Raw genomic sequence first — 20,399 nt, 5'->3', positions numbered from 1 at the left:
AAACTTGTAATATCTTGAAAAAGTCCTTCCTCTGAGAGAACTACCAAATGAAAACTTTTCTTCTGCGTATCTTTTTGTTATCATTGTAATTAGGAGTGTTTTGCACATCCTCATTCAGTCAAACAGGCATTTACTGATTGGCTACTATGAACCCGGCATTGTTTTAAGTACTAGGGACAAAAAGAGTTACCAGAAAAAGTCCCTGCCCTCATGGAGCTACCTTCTAGTGGAACAGGCAGAGGTAAATAAACAAGCAAGTACTACTGTGTATAACATAATGGCAGGTGGGGTTACACACTGTAAAGAGAAGTGAAACATTACAAAGAGAGAGTAGCAATACTTATAAAACAGGAAGTGAGGACTTCAAGTGCAGGGGCTTTGCCTAATGTAAGCCAGTGACCTTGCTACCACGCACTCTCCCTCTGTCCCCTTCCCCCCCGCACCCCCCCAGCTTCAGGTTTCTCCTTTCCTTTCCTTTCCTTTTTTTTTTTTTTTAAGATTTTTTTGGGATGTGGACCATTTTTAAAGTCTGTATTGAATTTTTTACAATATTGCTTCTGTTTTATGTTTTGGTTTTTTGGCTGTGAGGCATGTGGGATCTTAGCCCCTGACCAGGGATCAAACCCACACCCCCTGCATTGGAAGGCGAAGTCTTAACCACTGGACCGCCAGGGAAGTCCCTCTCCTTTCCTTTTAAACTCCAGAATTTTCTTTCTTAGCTTCATCCACCCCTAAAACCACCCCAACAACAAATGCTAATATTTCATGTGGTTGCCCACGACCATGTGATCCATGTGAAAGGACAGAAATATGACCAGAACACGGGGCTAAGGGGAGGGAAGAGTCAGGATGACCCACATTTCCAGATCTGTCTTGGATATTCAGAAAACTTGGGTCTCCGAATACTCCCCTCTCCTCGCCACCACCTCCACACGGAAATATCCTCCTTTCAAATGGATGTCAGTAACTCAGCGTGATGTAAATGTTCTATATTTAAGGTTAATCTAGAAGTATGTTGTCTCTGCAAAATTTAGGCACCAGATTTCCTCGGAGATTACAATTGAGGCACCTCCTCAACTGAGCCCTCCTGGGAGCTTCTTGGGAAGAGGGGGTGGGGCGTGCTGAGGTGAGACTGGAGTGTTCCCTCAACTGTACATGGGTTGGAACATTTTCCTGCCCTCCAATCCCATTTCCAGATGACTCTGATGGAGACCAGCAGCAAGAGCTAATCCTTGCCTGGTCGTGATCTCCCTCTTCCTACACACACACACGCACAGATACACACAAAATCCATCCATGTCTTGGGAATGCAGTCACATGAATCATGAATACTGCCCCACCCACCAGGAAAAGCTACAAGTTTGAACAGCTCCAGCCCCGGAATGAAAGGCCTTTGTAGGAGGTATTACCTCTTGCTGAACAGAAGCAATTTGAAACCGGTCCTACCAGTGTGACTAGGAGACTGATTCAGTCTTCTCATAGGTTTCTTCAAGCGTGACAGACACAAACAGCCCAGTTTCCTTTAAGGAGTCACAGGAAAGGTCAGCCTCGTCGAGTGGCAGGGGGACAGCACCACTGGAAACCACCAGACATGTGGCCAGATAAGCATAATGTATGGAGGAAATGGCAAGATAGAGATTTGCAACAATTATGGGGGTGAATTATGGGGGGTGAAAGATGAACAGGAAAAGCTTCCCAGCAGAGGTGACATTTAAGCTGAAGTGAGAGGGAGAACTTGCCAGAGGGAAAGTTTAAGGTGAACCTTTGAAAAATGTCTTAAATATCATAAAACTCCATTTAAGAAATTTTCCAAAGTCTTAACAGTATGGAATATTTATTAGGATAGAAAAGAAAAATCTTAGATATTTGAATATATCTCATAGAGATTAAGAAGAAACTTTTAATGAAAACTGTGACAATATATTTCTAACCAATACTGCAATATCCTGTTTAAGCGTTATAACTGCCTGAATTAAAACAAAGTTATTCAGAAATCATAAAGCAAAGCAACTAAAACAATGGCTTCTCTGCCTTGAAAACAAGGTATTGCACAAATATAGCTGAGCTTACATACAAAGATTTTAGGCATTCAAATAATCCAAATTTTCTCATTTATTCACACGCTTATTCATTATTTTGGGGGAACAGGAACTAGGGGAGTAATATAATTCAGAAGAAAGACTTAATAATTAAAAGTTGAGGGACTTCCCTGGTGGCACAGTGGTTAAGAATCCGCCTGGCAATGCAGGGGACACGGGTTCAAGTCCTGGTCCAGGAAGATCCCACATGCCGCAGAGCAACTAAGCCCGTGAGCCACAACTATTGAGCCCGTGTACCACGACTACTGAAGCCCACGTGCCTAGAGCCCATGCTGCGCAACAAGAGAAGCCGTCGCAATGAAGAGCCTGCACACCATAATGAAGAGTAGCCCCCGCTTGCCGGAGCTAGAGAAAGCCTGTGTGCAGCAATGAAGACCCAAGGTGACCAATAAATTAATTAATTAATTAATTTAAAAAATTGATTGCAGTGCTACCATTTGACCCAGCAATTCCATTTCTAGTTATATACCTAAAAGAAATAAAGCATATAGAAAACTCATACACAGATGTTCATGGCAGCATTACTTACAGTAGCCAAACTGTGGAAACAACCCAAATGTCCATCGACTGATGAGTGGATAAATACAATATGGCATAACCATACTATGGAATATTATTTGGCAATAAAAAGAAAATTCTTGATATATGCTATAAAAGGTGAATTTTGAGAACATTATAATACATGAAATTAGCCAGTCACAAAAGGCCACATATTGTATGATTCCATTTATATGGAAGGTCTGGAACAGGCAAATTTATAGAGAAAGAAAATAGATTAGTGGTTGCACAGGGCTGAAGTTGGAGGGGAATTGGAATGGGGAGTGATTGCTAATAGATAGGGGATTTTTTTTGTGGGTGATGAAAATTTTCTAAACTCAGATTGTGGTGATGGTTGCACAACTCTGTGCATGTACTAAAGCCATTGAATTGTGTCCTTTAAATGGATGAATTTTATGTATGTGAATGATATCTCAATAAAGATGCTGTAAATTTTTATTGCATTAACTTTAGTCTAAAAATGAAAATGAGTTGGGCTTTTAGATTAGGTTAAAATTAAGCACAGCTCAAATTGGACTAGACCATCTGTACATGGTGTCTACAGCTGTTGGTAAGAGGGAAGAAATGGCTGACCAAAAGAGATGGGAGGAAGCAGTGCAAGAAAGACTTCATCCAGACTGTGGGGAATGAACTGATTGATGTTCAACAGCAAAAACCACCACTACAAATTAAAGATCCTGGTTTCAAGATGCCAAACCCAGAGACCAGAAACTGACATACAACTTCCCCCGAAATGAGCAGCCCAGAACCTGCAATAACAGTTCATGGGGCAGTGAAATACATACGGCTCTACAGAAACACAGCTACTGTCAAACAAAGCAGAGCAATTTCACTGAACAGGTTAGGTCCATATCCTTGTTCCACGGAAAGAAGTATTCAGGTACCAGACAGTGGATGAAGTTTCCAGTGAAAAAATGTCAGGCCTAATGTGAATGAGCCTCAAAATATACCATGAGATCACTGATGACCTCCAGTGGTTACAACTAAAATTTCTCAGTTTGTGATATGAGACTAGAACACGGTGGCCCACAGAGCAATTATGGATTTAAGGTTTGGGCTATTATTTTCTTATCTTAAAAGCTGCAAAGTTGGAGTCAAATGACTACCCAATGACTACCATAAAAATGTTCCTTCCCCCTGAGTTTTAAGCATTGACTGAAGAGCCTCTTTGTCTGTGACCTGTCTTTGCAGACTCTTTCGACACGCCTGGAAGATGGCTATCTCCCTCCAGTGACCTGGTGACTCCATCAGGAATAATCCACTGTGAGCCCAGGACGCACAGAAAGCTGACAGTGGAGAAAGTACGCTCGTAGGTAGGGGAGATGAAATGGCTGATGGAAAGAGATGGGCAGGGGGATGTGTAAGAAAGACTGAGAGGCAGGTATTGTAAACTAAAAATAGCCATTTTGGTCTTGCACAATTCTGATATTTTTGGTAAATATCTACGAAGTTTGAGGGTTAACCTGTCCCCTAAACCTTACCATCAGATTGCAGTGAAAGCAACACCAAATGATGCCCTACCTGGAGTTTCACTGAACAAACTTTAGTAAATAAGCCCAAACCACTTTATACAGCCTCCTCTGTAGGCTTGATGAGATTCCAGCTCTCTGCCCTTTGGGTGAAAGATTCATTCAACTGAGAAAGAACAATATTCCATAAACAGGATTCTATGACTACCCTTGTTGGTCTCTGGCTGCCAGAAAACCCCCAGGCAGACAAGGCCAATTTTTGGAGATGAAACCATCCTTATAAGCACCAACCAGCCTGGCTGGATTCTTCATCCAGGTCCAGGCATGCTGGAGGGCTCTCTACAATATTTTGGTCAGTCCACATATCTGCAAACCTTTAATTTCACCAAAGACAGGCCATTTCTAGCATTCAACCTGCATGTTAACAAGCCACTAGTTGCTCTGATAATAACTAATGTTTGATATTTGCTATGCTAATTAGCATAGTATCTGGTAAAAACTAAGACACTGTGACCTTTCCAATACAGTGCTAGCTAACCAACCCTACAGTACTAACTCCTGATCAGAACACTAGTTGCCCCTAGATGTAATTTCAGTTAACACTTTCACATGTCACACCAGCCATGCTGGAATATTTTAAAATAAATTACAGGACTTCCCTGGTGGCACAGTGGTTAAGAATCTGCCTGCTAATGCAGGGGACAGGGGTTCTATCCCTGGTCCGGGAAGATCCCACATGCTGCGGAGCAGCTAAGCCCATGTGCCACGACTATCGAGCCTGCGCTCTAGAGCCCGTGAGCCACAACTATTGAGCCCATGTGCCACAACTATTGAAGCCCATGTGCCTAGAGCCCGTGCTCTGCAACAAGAGAAGCCACCGCAATGAGAAGTCTGCACACCGCAACAAAGAGTAGCCCCCACTTGCCGCAACTAGAGAAAGCATACGCAGTGATGAAGACCCATTGCAGCCAATAAATAAAATAAATTTTTTTAAAAACCTACTTAAAAAATAAATAAAATAAAATAAATTACAGACATAATAGGATGCAAGGGAAAGAATAAGAACCAGGACTCAGCTGTAATCAGTGACCACGGCTATATGTCTTGCCTATATTCTGAAATGTTGCTGCCACTGTCATTTCTCAGATACATTTTGGATTCATTCATTCATGAAACAAATTTTTCAGAGTACCTACTTGAAATATCTTATCTGTCTGATAGTTCCAAGGAGAATTTAATATACTAAGAGAATGTTAAAAATTCATTGGCTGAAGCTATTTATAACTTTTTGCAAAAACTAAACATCACGTTATGGTATGAAAGTGCCCAACTCCCCAAGGCTCCATTTCACCCTCAAAGAAGCAGCAGCACTAGAAGCATTGCTTATAAGCCTTAAAATATCAATTGCTTTGTTTTTTTCCTATGGGGAAAGAAAAACTCTTAAAGGTTATATGAACATTTTATGATATTTTATTTTCTTTAAAATAATTGCATCATTAGGCTACCTTTACCTTAATTGTGATTTAGTGCATCGTAAAAAAATTGTGAATAAGAATTCTTGACGTTGCTTGTTAGTCCAAAGGTCAAACCAATGACTTATAAGAGCAACTCTTTCCTGAAAGAGCTATAAGGGAGAGAAAATGACATTTTCTTTTACAGTTCAATATATTCTTAGTTGCTAAGCAATCCACAGGCAACCTAACAACCTCACGGCTAATATTTGCATTGCACTTTACAGTTCACAAAGCACTATCACGTGTGTGGTAAGGGTTCTCCCTTCAGCTTAAACTCCTTTTATCTAGGGGTGCAGGCGAGCCCAGGCTTGTTGGGTGGGCTGGTGGGAAAGGCTGGCAGGGATGTAATTACAGATGGGCCCAAGGAGGGCCCCGAGAGGTAATGGATCCTCACTCTTGTTTCCACCTAAGCTAATGTGGTCTGGGGAAACAGATCCCAAACATTTCATCCTGAAAACACATACCGGCTACTTGTTTAACCGTGAAAACAGGGCCATGTGAAACAGGTGTGATTTTACCAACCCATAGTCCTACCTCTTCATAACACCCACCAAAATGAGAGTTAGTAAATATTGCTGAATAGCCACTGTTAAGAGTATCTCCATGAAAGACATACATCAGGACCAGCGTCCCCCCAAACCAGGACTTTCGGTTCAGCTTGGCTCAGATGACATATATAAACTCATTGTCTTTATTACTAGTAATAAAGAGCTTTGGTCCAGCTCGTCTGGTCTCCTTCCGTTGTGAACGGGCCTGGATCACGCATGAGCTCTGAGGAGCCAGGCAGCCTCCTTTTCCATGAAGGTCTGGCAGAGATGCCTGGGCCATTCAGGGACTACTTCCTGAATAACCTTTCAAAAGAGGGGGCATCCCCAGGCGCCAAGGAACCACACAGTTGGCACAAGAGGGAAGAGAGAACTAAACACGTCAACACTCTCCACACCAAAACACCACCCAGAGCACCTTCTCTCGTCTCCTCCCCCTTATAGCAACCAGAGTGTGTCTTGGAGGTTTCGGTTTCATCTCTGGAGGTGTGAACAGGGAAAAAGTGGGAGCGGCTCTTGCACCTCCCATAAGATTGGAGTTGTGGACTGGGGTGAGGAGAGACTGTCTTTGGGGCAGGCAAATGTAGGTTTTGTTTAAAGTGACTCAAAGTCTAAGTTCTTTACAAGTATTTATTTTGTTTCAAATATGGCAACATGAGACCCAATATATCACAGTAAAATTCACCTTAGAAATTAATCTTGTCTTATTCTAGAATATGTGACTCACCTGTTGATTTAATGACTTGTTCATAAAAGGTGTCCAGGCACTGAATCTTGTGTAGAAGCTCTCCATTTCCAGGCTTTCCCTGGGAGAATTCCCAGCTGACATCTCAGCAAATTATTTTCATCCAGTCCTAGAAACTATAGATTCATTTCAGTGGATGTTTAATTAAGATCACCTAGAACATCCAGAATATTAATGTTGTCTTTATAGGAATAACAAAATTACAGCAATTCATTTACATATATTTGTTTATATAGATATAATTAGAGCAATTCATATATACATATCCATACAAATATACACAGGGAGTTCATGAACTCTAAATCATTGCAATTATTCTCTCCTCAACTACTTGCACCCAAATATGAATCTAAACCGGAGTTGTTTTTTACTTTGCCGGGAAAATGACTCAGAAATTGGAATGATTTTTTATCAGCCATGAATAGTGACTTTTTCTTTCCCTGGAAAGCAGGAATTTGAAGGGCTCAAAGAAGGCATCCCACCTCCCACCCCCTACCCCGCCTAGCTTTTGAAGCCATAAGTCAAAGAGGATGTAGAGGAAAAAATTAGGCAAATATATTAATGATCTATTGCTGCATAGAAAATTACCCTAAAATTTAACAGCTCAAACCAACAAACTCTTATTATTATCTCAAAGTTCCTGAGGGTCAGGAATCCAGGCACAACCTAGTGGGGTACAGTATTGTTAGCCTACCAGGTCTGCTGGGACAAAATACCACAGACTGCAGGGCTTTAAAAACAGGAATGTATTTTCTCACAGTTCTGGAGGCTGAAAGTCCAAGATCAACATGCTGTTTCTGGTGAAGCCTCTCTTCCCGTCTTGTGGACAGCAGGCTTCCTACTGTGTTCACACAAGGCCTTCATTCTGAGCACACACAGGGTGGGGGTGGGGGAAGGACTCTGATATCTCCTCCTCTTCTTATAAGGATACCAGTCCTCTTGGATTAAGGCCCCCAACCTTATAACCTCATTTAACTTTTACTACCTCTTTATAGGCTGTGTCTCCAAATACAGTCACACTGGAGGTTGAGGCTTCAACATATGGATTTGGCGGGGAGACAATTCAATCCAAAATAGGTACCCCTGATTCAAAATCTCCCATAGGCTGCAATCAAGGTGTTGGCCAGGACTCCAGTCTCATCTGAAGGTTTTGAAGCTCATTCATGAGGTTGTGGCCAAGATTCAGTTGTTCGTGGGCTATTGGATAGAAGGCCTCCTTTGCCTTCCTTGCCCCGTGCGCTTCTCCATAGGGCAGTTCACATGGCAGCTGGCTGCCATCAGAGTAAGCAAATGAAAAAGCAAGAGAGGACACGCAAAAGGGAAGCCACAGGCTCTTTGTAACCTAACCTCAGAAGTGGTATCCCATCATTTTTTGCCCTATTCTATTAGGTAAAATCAAGTCACTAGGTATGCTCAAGGGGAGAGGATTACACAAGAGCACAGATAGTAATACAATCTACCACAGTTCACCCTTTGGATCAGTTCCCTTCCTTTTCCACATGCAGAACACACTCATCTACTCCTTAAAGCAGACAATGCCAAAGTTCCACCTCATCAATATTTTTAGCTTAAATTCCAGGAGATAGAAGTGATTCATAACAGTCTCTTCAGACCCAGATATACCTTTTTTTAAAATATAAATTTATTTTATTTTTGGCTGTGTTGGGTCTTCGTTGCTGCGCATGGGCTTTCTCTAGTTGCAGTGAGCGGGGGCTACTCTTTGTTGTGGTGTGTGGGCTTCTCATTGTGGTGGCTTTTCTTGTTGTGGAGCAGGGCTCTAGGCGCACAGGCTTCAGTAGTTGTGGCACACAGGCTCAGTAGTTGTGGTTCACAGGCTCTAGAGTGCAGGCTCAGTAGTTGTGGCTCCTGGGCTTAGTTGCTCAGTAGCATGTGGGATCTTCCCAGACCACGGATAGAACCCATGTCCCCTGCATTGCCAGGTGGATTCTTAACCACTGCATCACCTGGGAAGTCCCAGATATACCTACTCTTGATCTAGAGAACTCTGAACTTAAAAGATAAGTTATTTGGTCCTAGCTCCTACCCACAATATATTTAATGGTAGAACAGAAAAGGATAACTACAATAAATATTCCCATTTGTAAAGGAGAATGATATATAAAAGAGTTAATCCATAGCAATTCTGAGATCCTGCTGTAGAAGGCTGGAGGCCAATTATCATTTTTAGTCTCAAATAATCACATTCTCTTTTATACTATGTAGGTAACACCTTTGACAAAAACCACTTTCTCAATATCTATCTCAAGTTATTTATTTGATTCCAGGCAGTGCTATGTGCCACAATTGTTTAGAAACTTGTCTGTCTTTCTCTCTAAAATTTAATTGCAAGTAGTTAGAGTTTATCAGACTTTCCTTAGGAAGAGCCAAACCCTAACTCTCCCCTCCTTGAGATATTTTCCCAACTGTGAACATATTTTCTGGGTACCACCTTATTCCATTCAGAGATCCTAACAATGGTATGACAACCATACGCATCTTGACTTGGTCTTTGCTGATAGGCAGAGTTTTAAGCAGACTTTGTTGCTCAAAGGACCTCTCTGTTGCCTCTTAACTAGTTGAACACGTGAATCAGTTGTGTCTTCCAAGCTTGCAAAAACCTGAGTCTTTGGTTGTCTCTGAAATTCCTTTTCATTCCTGCTTGCAAACCAGCCAAGTATTTCCTGAGCTCCTTTAATTCTTGTAGTACCTTGGCAAATGCAGCCAGTAATAATGAACACATTTTAATAACAGTCATTTTCTACCAGTTTGTATAAAGTACAAGCTTATTAGGAATATAATATGCCTTTTAAGCTATTCTAGACTACAGTTTTACAGATTTTTTTGGTAACAGGGATTGCTGACTGTCCAAGGCTCCAAGAACAGTTTCATGCTGCCAGGCTGGATGTTAATGTCACATAATTTGGAATGTACTGATGTTAGCATGGCAGCACCCTACTCCTGGAACCAATATTTGTATCTACCAAATATTTAAGAAAGAAATAACAATTCAACTTTTTCCAGAGAGTAGTAAAAATGGGAATTATTTCCAGGTCCTTCTATGAAGTCAGCATAAACTTAACACCAAAACCCAAAAAGAACCTTACAAGAGAGAAATATTATAGGTCTATTACCATAAGCATAGATCCAAACATTCTAATCAAAATATTAGAACACCAAACCTAGCAATGTATAAAAATTTAACATATCACCAGCAAGTTGGAATGTAAATTTGATTTGATATTACAAAATCTATGCACTTCTCATCATTAATAAAACAAAGGAGAAAATCATGAAAATCTCAGTAGATACAAAAAGTGCATTTGATGAGATTCAATTCCCATTCGTAACAAAAAAATCTTACCAACTTAGATCTAGAAGAAACTTCCTAATCCAAATTAGGACATATCGAAAGAAACTAGCAAACATTAAACTTAATAGTAAAATGTTGAAACTTTCCTTATAATTGCCACTACCATCTTTATTCAATATTGCTCTGGAGTTCTGTCCAATGTAACAAAGCAAGAAAATTAAATTATAATAATTGAAAAGGAAAAAAACTGTCATTATTTATTAGTAGCATAATTGTACATAGAAAATACTGAGGAATTTACAGGTAAATTGTCAGATTTAATGCATAGGAAGGTTAGGAAGGTTGTTATACACAAGGGCAACATAAAAAAATCTGTATTTCTGTATACTAACAACAAATTTTTATTAAAAACAAGGTATCAAAAAAACAATGTATCATTTATAATAACTTTTAAAAATCCAATTTGAATCAGAGGTACAAGTGTTCCACAGAGAATACTAAAAATTTCATCAAGAGAAAATTTTAAATATCTAAGTAAGAGTGTACATCTGTATAGATGTTAGTTCTACCAAATTAATTCAATAATCAAAACCCAGCAGTGGGGTGGGGTGTGTAAGTGCGTGCGTGTGCGTGCAGGTTTGACAAACCAATTGTGAGACGTGTATGAACATGCAAAGGGTCAAGAATAGCAAAGACAACTTTAAAAAGAATAAAGTAGTAAGACTTACTCTACACGATATCAGGACTTATTTATTATGAAGGTAGTGTAAATAGAGCATGAGATATTGGTGTAAGAATAGACAAATAAACCACTGAGTCCAGAAGCAGACTCACCTATTTATCTCACCAGACTTATGACACTAGTGGCACTGCAGAGTAGTAGGAAAGAAGAGTCTAGTCAGCAACACATGGAGTTGAACCACTGTGTTCAGCTGCGCCCAGCTGACCCTCAGAATCATAATAGTAAAAGATTATTGTTTTAAGCCACTCGATTACAGAGTGTTTTGTTATTCAGCAACGAAAGCTGATAGAAAACATTGGTAATTGGAAGTAGGGTATTGTCAAAACATAACTTAAAGCATGTGGCAATGATGTTGAACCAGAGCAGCAAGTGGAGATTGGAAGGGTGGTGGAGAGCCTGTTAGTGGAGCCTGGAAGAACAGTGAAGTCGCTAAGAAAGGCTAGAACAGGGGTCACCTGTGTCATGCAGCAGGGGCATGTTTAATGTGGACAATAGGACATCTACCAAGGAACATGCAGACCCGGCTAAGGAGATTCCAAGAAGGATATAGAAAGTTCTGGGGACTTCCCTGGTGGCACAGTGGTTAAGAATCTGCCTGCCAACGCAGGGGACGTGGGTTTGATCCCTAGTCTGGGAAGATCCCACATGCCTGTGTGCCACAACTACTGAAGCCCGCGCGCCTAGAGCCTGTGTTCCACAGCAAGAAAAACCACCGCGATGAGAAGCCTGCGCACTATAGTGAAGAGCAGACCCTGCTTGCCGCAACCAGAGAAAGCCGTGCACAGCAGTGAAGACCCGACACAGCCATAAACAAACAAACAAACAAACAAATAATAAATAAATAATTTTTTTTTAAAGTTCTGGCTGGCTTCTTAGCTGAATATGATACAATAAGAGAGACATGAACTGACCTGAAAATCTATTTAGTTTTAGAATCTTGTAGAAATAAAGAACATCTAGTACAGTATCTCCAGCCAGCAAAAAGTCTCAAAGATATAAATGGCCTCATTTCAAAGACCTCTTTGATACGGTCTTTGGAAGGTTTCAGGTGGTGTGTCTCATAGACCCTCTCATTTAGACAACAAAACAGTTCCTAAGAGTCTTAGAGACTTTGTCCCGCAGCACCCTGATTCATACCCCAAGGCAGCTGGGGGCCTACATCAAAGAGGTTTGTGGATGCAGCTTTTGTCTGATAGAATGGATTATAATAAGATTCGCAGAAAGCCCACAAAATTGTCAAGAAGATTGTTCTGGTGAAAGCATGACCAGCTTGAAATAAAAGGGACCAAGAACGTCTGAAGTCATCTCTGAGCCTCCAACTTTCTACAGGTAAGAAGCAGGCTGAGAAAGCTTTGCAACTGCAACCACAGATAATTTCTTATTGAAAAAGATGGGTGACTCAGAGGACGAAGTCAAGAGTCAGTAGGGCGGAGCCAAGAGACGCTGAGAACAATGGATTAGGAGACTACTCCCAAGGAGCAGGCCTGGGCCATAATCAAGGAATGATCAGGGCAGCTGGTCTGGCCGAATTTGCGAATTGCTGTGCAGCAGCAACTGCCATGTGACTTCTGCTTCCTGCCTTTGTGACCAGGAAGGACGGCTGGGGTTATCCTTTCTGTGTTTCACGTGTGTAATCTGGGTGTCTGGGAGACAGCTAAGTTCACAGGTCTCCAGTTCAAAAGGAGCCACAGACAAGGAGCCTCACTTGCAGTTGGACCTGATGCAGATCACAAGAGCCTGGACTTCTAGACTGATACCATAATTGGATGAGACGTTGGGTGTCTTGGGATGGGGTACATGGTGTGTGAACTGTTGTGACCAGAGGGTGGAACGTGGTCTATTGTCTGTACACATATCCAGGAATGATTGCTCCCATCCCAGTTCTCCCATCAAGAAGTGGAGTCTTATTGCTCTTCCTCCCCATGAATCTGCACAAGCACTGCCTTGTTTTAACCAATAGGATGTTTTGGAAGTGATGATATATGACTTCTGACCCTGGGCTTTAAGACTTGCAGTTTCTCTTTTTACACTCTTGAGATCTAGCTGCTGTGTAAATGAGCTTGGGCTAGATTACTGAGTCAGGAGAGACTGCATGGAAAGACAGGTTGAACCAGCCCGCAACCATTTCGGCCACCCCAGTCAGAGCACCAGGTGTGTGAATGAAGCCATCTCGGGTATTCCAGTTCCAATAGCGTTCCTGGGTAAATGAACGCAACCAAACGAATGCGCCCAGCCTACAATAGCAAGTGGAACTGCCCAGATGAATCGTGAACCCACAGATTGTGAAAAACAACGATTCCTGTTTCAGATTTGAGGATGATTTGTCATCCAGCACAGACTGACAAAGCTGTGTGTTGGTGAGCACCCAGAACTTTCAGATGTAGCTGGTGAAAGTGTAAATTAGTATAACTACTTTGAAAAACTGGAGTTATTTCCTAAAGTTGAACATATGCATACACTTGACCCAAAAGAAAAACATGCACATGTGGACCACAAGAATATTCATAGCTGTTACAGATAGCTCCAAACTGGAAACAACCCAAGCATCCATCAGCAGTTGAATGGGTAAATATATTGTCATGTATTCATGCAATAGAATGCCATAGGTCAATGAACAGGCTTTTGCTACACACAATATGCATGAATCACACACATAAGACATTAAACAAAGGAAGCTGGAAACAAAATACATTTTGTATGGTTTCATTTATACAAAGTTCTACGGTCTAGTGGTTGAAGTCAGGATAGTGGTTATCTTTGGGGAGGAAAGAGAAGGTAATGACTAGAAGGGGTATGGGAGGGGACCCTGGGGTGCTGGTACTGATCTAGGGGTGGGAGCCTGGGTGAGTTCACTTTGTAATTCATTGGGGGGCTTCCTAGGTGGCGCAGTGGTTAAGAATCCGCCTGCCAATGTAATTCATTGGGGGGCTTCCTAGGTGGCGCAGTGGTTAAGAATCCGCCTGCCAATGTAATTCATTGGGTATTACACCTATAACTTGCATAATTTTCTGTATCTTCTATTTCGATTAAGAAGTTTTAAAATAACATCAAACACTACTAAGTACCTAGAAAAAGTAAAAGTACAACTTTATAAAGAAAGAAAACTTTACTGAAAAACAATTTTAAAGGTCTAAATAAATGGAGAGATATGTTTGATTCGTGTATTAGAGAGGCAGAAAAACAGACTCATTCTCTCAAATTGATCTACAGATTCAATGCAATCTCAAAAAAATCCCAGAGCGATATTGTCTGTGTGTGTTTGTGTGTGTGTGTGTTTGTGTGCGTGAGTGTAACTTGAAAAGCTGATTCTAAAATATTTATGGAAATTTAAAGGGCTAAAGTAATCCAGACAATCTGAAAGAGCAAGAAAGGGACATGTGTTTCTAGATATCAAGACATTATTATGGGGGAGTTGGGGATTGACATATACACATTAACTGAATCACTTTGCTATACACCTGAAACTAACACAACTTTGTAGATCAACTATACTTCAATGAAAACAATAACAACAACAACAACAAACAAAACAAAAAAACCCCCAAGGATATATTGTATAGCACAGGGAATCACAGTCATTACTTCATAATAACTTTTAATGGAGTATAATCTGTAAAATTAGTGAATCACTATGCTATATACCTGAAACTAATATAACATTGTAAATCAACTATACTTCAATAAACATTTAATATAGAAAAACTTATAAAGCTGCACTAATAAGACATGGTGTTAGCATGGGGAAAAACAACTAATCAGGGGAGCAGAAGAGAAAGGTCCAAAATAGACTCCTGTATACATGGGCACTTCACAGATCTCAAATTAAAGAGGAAGAAAGAGATTTTTCCAGTTACAGAAAACAGAGTATCTATTTAAAAAAGAGAAAAGCAAGTGGACTCCTTTCTCACACTGTACCACAAACACATCAATATCTGGAGGCTTTTTATACATAAAATCAATTACACATGGTTTGTGAGTGCCCAGAAGACAAAATTAAGAACAATGGATGAAGTCAGAGAGATGGATTTTGGCTCAGTCTAAGTGGGAAAACAATCACTTCAGCAGCATTAGTTGTCTCGGGAGGTTATGTCCATTACAGAAGACATTGAAACACACATTGGATGACTGCTTCTCAGTGAAATTCTAGCTGAGATTCAAGCATCAGAAATGTTTAAGTTTCTAAGCAACGCTCTGTTGCTATAAATACCAAGAAGAGAGAGAACAATGTGAATTTCTTCAGCCTGGAGTAGCTGAAGAAATTTTATTGGCAAGTCAGAAGAATCTGAGAATAAGACAAACACTGGCAGTGCCTCTAAGCTTATTACACTTCAATGAGATAGAAGCACATTTTAAAAATGAATATCTCGGAAAGGCATGTACCATATTAGGAACAGTTTTAGAAATATTACAGAAGGGCAACATGACATGGTGAGCACCAAATTTGAATTCCTGCTCTGATCCCCGCTAATTGAAGCCTTAGGGACTTCCCTGGAGGTCCAGTGATTGACTCTGCACTTCCACTGCAGGGAACGTGGGTTCAATCCCTGATCCGGAAACTAAAATCTTACATGCCACTTTGCCGCTGCCAAAAAAAAAAAAAAAAAAAAAAACCCAAAAACGAAAAAACAAGCTTCCCCCCTTCAAAATCAAAGGTTTACAAGTAATTTCATCTCTGAGCCTCAGTCTCCTCATGTGTGAAGCAAGGCAGTGATGTGTCTTGGCAAACTATAGTACAATGATGTTCAGATAAAAACCTCATGGCAATGTGGAAAATTAAATACCACCCTCTGAATCAACATTAAATCAAATCAAATCCTTAGTTTCATAAGATGCCCAGCTGTTGTTATGTGAAATCTCTCCAAGAGCCAACATAAGGGATTTTATTTAGCAAGTTCTCAAAATTGTTATTATCTTCTGTGGTAAGGGATTACTGAGTTACAAAATGAGCACAACATTACAGAAAGAATAGTTGCTATCTCTGCTGGTGGGCTTCAATATGTGAGTGCAGTACATCATATATAGATATAAATGTAGACACAGATGCAAATTCCCACAGGATTATATTCATTTTCTTAGATGAATATCTTACTTTACTGACTAGTTATTTGACCCAGGGAGAGATGGCATGCTGGCAATCACAGCTTCTTTAAATGGAATGACTTGTTTTCATAGTCTAGCATTTTAAATCTCTCCAAATAGCAGCCCCATAAGATATTAATAGGTATTTCCCAGAAAAACAGTATCTGTCATTAAATATGCCTGGAAATGGTTGATTGAACAAAATTAAAACTTTCTTTTTTTGTAGGATGTTTTAGAAATTTAGTATGTTGAAGTTCACAGTCAATCTCTTAGAGAAGGAGATAATATGTAGCATTTCCCTGGTTCATTGTTATAGGAGCCTATCAAGGAGTGTATTAGTTATCTGATGTGGGTATCATAGCGGGTATCTGGTGCTGTGTAACAAACAGCCCCCAAATTTAGTTGCTTTAAAAAAGCATTTATTCTCTCACAGTTTCCATGAGGCAGGGGTCAAGCATGGCTTAACTAGGGTATCTCACAACCCAAGTGTCAGCTGGGGCTTTTGTCATCCCAAAGCTGAATTGGGGAAGGATCCACGTCCAAGCTCGGGTAGAGGGTTGTCAGCAAGATTCAGTTCCTCACAGACTGAGGAACAAGGGCCTCAGCTCCTCGCAGGCTGGAGGCTCCCCTCCCAGGTGGGTTCTCCACAGCTTAGCTCACAAAATGGCAGCTGGCTTCCGCCCAAGTAAGCAAGCGAGAGGGCAGGCAAGATGGAAGCTAGTCTGTGACAAAACCTCAGAAGTGATATACCATCATGTTTTGATTAGTTAGAGCAGGGGTCAGCACACATGGTCAGCAGGCCATATGTGGCCCCCTGCCCATTTTTTGTAAATAGTTTTATTGAAAGACAGCTAGTCATATTTATTTACATATTGTCTGTGGTTTCTTTTGTAGTACAACAGCAGAATTGAGTAATTAGAAGAGAAACCATATGGCCCACAAATCAAAAAATCTTTACTACCTGGGCCTTAACAGAAAAAAGTTTGGCAACTCCTGCATTAGAAAGAAGTTAGCCCACACTTGAGGGGAGGAGATTCACAAGACCATCAATACCAGGAAGCTGGGGTCGTTGGGAGTCATTTAAGAAGCTGCCTACCACGTAGTGCCTGCCAACAGGTAGGGGCTTAGCAAGTATTTGCTGAGTGAGTAGATTGTTCATATGCACCAATTTTCTAAATTCAACAGATGAAAGAAAAGCTGCTAGCTAAGAAAAAGCTAGATTCCTTCACTGATTAAGATTTGACAACTGCATCACAACTGTAACAACTTATCAACCTGTGTGATCTTCTTCTTAGTAATTCCCATCATTATGTCAAATGAGTTAGATGGCAAAATAAGCTTAGAATTGAATTCATATGTAGATCAGACAGATTATTCTTTCATGACATCAGCAAATTGGAAGCAAATGTACTTATTTGAGTTGAGAATTCACTCTGAGGGCAAGAATATTTATTGTGCGTTATGTTTACAATAGGGCAGTTACAATATTTCTACTATCAAGAGAGACTCAAAAGCTAAGTATACAAAATCAAATTCTCATCCGTTTTTTCATCTTTTCTCGGTGTTCTTTCTCCGAAAGCCAAAATACTGTACCACAAAGTTCTTCCTTGATCATTTAGGATCTCTCTTGTTCTGATACAAAATAGTGTGTAACTCTTGGAAGAGGAAATGTCCCGCTGCTGCTTTGCTTACAGCCTAGTTTTCCACTGAATTGAAACTCCAGCGTGGGTGACATAAACTGGAGAACTCTTTTTTACCTCACTCTGTAAAACAGGGCTGTAAATACTTCTAAAGTTTGGTGCAAAAAGGGAATGAAATAGAAGACTCAAATCTGTGGCTCTTCTCATGTATAACTGGATCCAACAAACATTGAGTAACAAAATCAAAGCGGGGAGGGGGACATGTAATAAATGCTATATTTAACCTATATATGTTTTTGAGTAGCTACTCTGACTGGTGCAATGCTAATAAGTCTCTTTCCCATACATGAGCTCATTTTTTTCTCACATTCACTCTGGGAATGTGATTACAGATGAGAAGAGGGTAAAGAAAATCATCCGAGGTCACACAGGTAGTAAATGGCTATCAAGTTTAAAGATTATACTGGATTTTTTTAAACATATGAGTGTAACTTGAATTGGATATATGACTGCTATGGGTTAATTTGGAAGTATACTTTCTGCCCTGTGACTGACTATTCTTTTTAACTGACATATCAATGAGAAACTCAGCAACTGACAATGGACAATTGCCAGTCGATACAGAGAGCTAAATCATCATTATGATAAATCAGGACCATGTTGTCATTAACTATGTTTCCACAGGTGATTGGTTACACAGCTGGAGGAATGTAAATTACTCTGGTCCTGCTCCACTGTACAAGACATGGACTTGGAGTGGAAATTGGAAGCAAAACATTGTTCCCTGGCACAGAGGTACCTACAGTTGAGTACTTTGGCAAGTCACATTGCAAGTTGTACAGTGATTCATTTATTTTATTATCTAAAATTTAATTCCTTAAATATGCCTTCTCAGAGGTTGTGTGGTTCTAAAGACTGCAGAAAAGAACTGGTGTACAGGAAAAGTGAGTGTGATTCATGAAAAAATAGAACTGAAAGATAATTCCAGTTAAGTTAAATGTCCTGTATTCAGGGCATGTAAAAACATGACATTTTGAACATACACTGGTATATAATTTTTATTAAGTGCACAAATAAATAATAAGTAATGAAAGTAATAGCATGTTTTGAGGAAATCTACCCTGTTAATAGCACAGGAGGGGACAGGAAACACCATACTTGTGGGCCAAAACTGGACATAATCAAATGATGGATTTGCTCACTGATATAGAAGTTTAAAGCTATAACATTAAAATTATAACAAGAAGTGATTGTGCTATTTAAAACATTCAAGAAGAATAACCAATTATTGTTCTAAAGCTTTCAAGTCTCAACCCCTACTTTCGTTCACAGAAATAATGGTTTTTAGAGCTCGATTTTTGATGTTTCTGTGGTGCACAAATGTCAAGATGGGCCTGAAAACAATTACACGGGTTGTGCTGCACTTGAATAGGTGTGTTGTCAGAATATTCTGTTCTGATACACGGCAAGATTCATTAATAAGCAGAGCATGAGTACTTTTAAAAAGATAAGTATTTATAAATATCACGATTTTAACGATAAGATTTGATCCTATTGATCTATATGACTATAACCCTATAAATCAAATCTTAGCATATTAACTTTTCAGAGCTATACAGGTTCTGATCACGAACTGTATTCGCAGTAGATTCTTTGTATTTCTCCTTCACTATCTTCCCTCCACCCCTCTCACTCCCCAAGTTTCGGACTATGAGTGAGAACCGGCCGAAAGAGGGAGGGAGCTGTTGTGAGCCAGTTCGGAATCCTGTGATGATCAGTGTTTTCCAAAGTGCTCAGTAACTTGACTTCATCTAAAATGCGTGCTCTGCAGGAGATAAGAGTTTACAGGCCACAGCCCAATTTAAACTTGACCTTAGGCAGGGATGGTTTTGTTTCTCCCAAGCGCCACTTCAGTGCACTGGTTCTCCAAGGTCACCGCAGGGGCGCCCAGCAAGGGCGCTGCTTAGGGTCTTCCCGAGGCTGCGCCGGGAACTAAACCACTCGGGTGCTAAGCCCCCAATGGCCCCAAGAAAAAGCCCAGAAGCCAAGAGCTTTACCTCCGGGAGGTGGCTGAGAGACCCGGCTCCGGGCGGCTGCCTCCTGTTTGGACCGCTTGGATCAGCGAGAGTGGGACCCCAGCAACAGCCCGGGGAGGGGGCGGGGCCGGCAGCGCGCCGTCTCCATAGAGACCTGACAACACGGCCCCGCCCTGCCCCGTGGGCCCGCCTGCAGGTCTACTGCACAGGGGCCAGAGCGGCTGGAGGGACCGCGTGACCGACCCCGCCTTCCTAGCTGGTGGGCCCAGAAACCGGGCGGGCCAAGCCCCGAGTGCCAGCTCTTAAGGGCTCTTAAGGGCTGCACCGGATTCGGCCCGGGCGGTGTTCCCGCTCCTTTGTGACCCTCCAGGGAGTCTGCGATGGGATCCCACGGTAGTCCCAGACGCCACTGAAGACGCAGAGCAGAGGGGCCAGACCCCAACAGGAGACTTGGATACCGAAGCTAACGTTTGCTTGGTCCCAAAGAAAGCCAGCAATTTTAAGGCTGTGTAATGGAAAAGGTGGGATTTCTTATCTTCAGCAAATCCTCAGAATATTTTAATACTTAAGGCCAATTTTCACATTATACAGGAGGTACCAAAGCCAAAACAACATTCTTCTTACTTAATTTCTAATGGTTCTGGTCAAAATGCCTTTAAGTA

General features: G+C 40.9%; 1 protein-coding gene and 1 long non-coding RNA gene across 2 annotated transcripts in view; one reads left to right on the top strand and one right to left on the bottom strand.

The window, feature by feature from the left end:
- ECT2L (epithelial cell transforming 2 like) overlaps window positions 1–7,007 on the bottom strand; it is a 60,019-nt gene extending 53,012 nt beyond the window's left edge. The window contains exons 1-2 of the mRNA XM_057739805.1: window positions 6,913–7,007; window positions 5,638–5,750 (exon numbers count right to left, since the gene is read on the bottom strand). Of these exons, the coding sequence (XP_057595788.1) occupies window positions 5,638–5,750; window positions 6,913–6,978 (179 nt within the window). The 5' untranslated portion in view covers window positions 6,979–7,007. The remainder of the gene's footprint in view (window positions 1–5,637; window positions 5,751–6,912) is intronic.
- Window positions 1,503–3,970, top strand: LOC130855807 (uncharacterized). The gene is made up of 3 exons (XR_009054379.1): window positions 1,503–1,612; window positions 2,249–2,480; window positions 3,849–3,970. It is a non-coding gene; the product is annotated as an uncharacterized LOC130855807 (long non-coding RNA).
- Window positions 7,008–20,399: the final 13,392 nt, after the last annotated feature.

The sequence above is a fragment of the Hippopotamus amphibius genome, chromosome 6 (assembly GCF_030028045.1).
Source record: "Hippopotamus amphibius kiboko isolate mHipAmp2 chromosome 6, mHipAmp2.hap2, whole genome shotgun sequence".
Taxonomy (NCBI): Eukaryota; Metazoa; Chordata; class Mammalia; order Artiodactyla; family Hippopotamidae; genus Hippopotamus; species Hippopotamus amphibius.
This window is presented reverse-complemented; position numbering and strand designations above follow the sequence as displayed.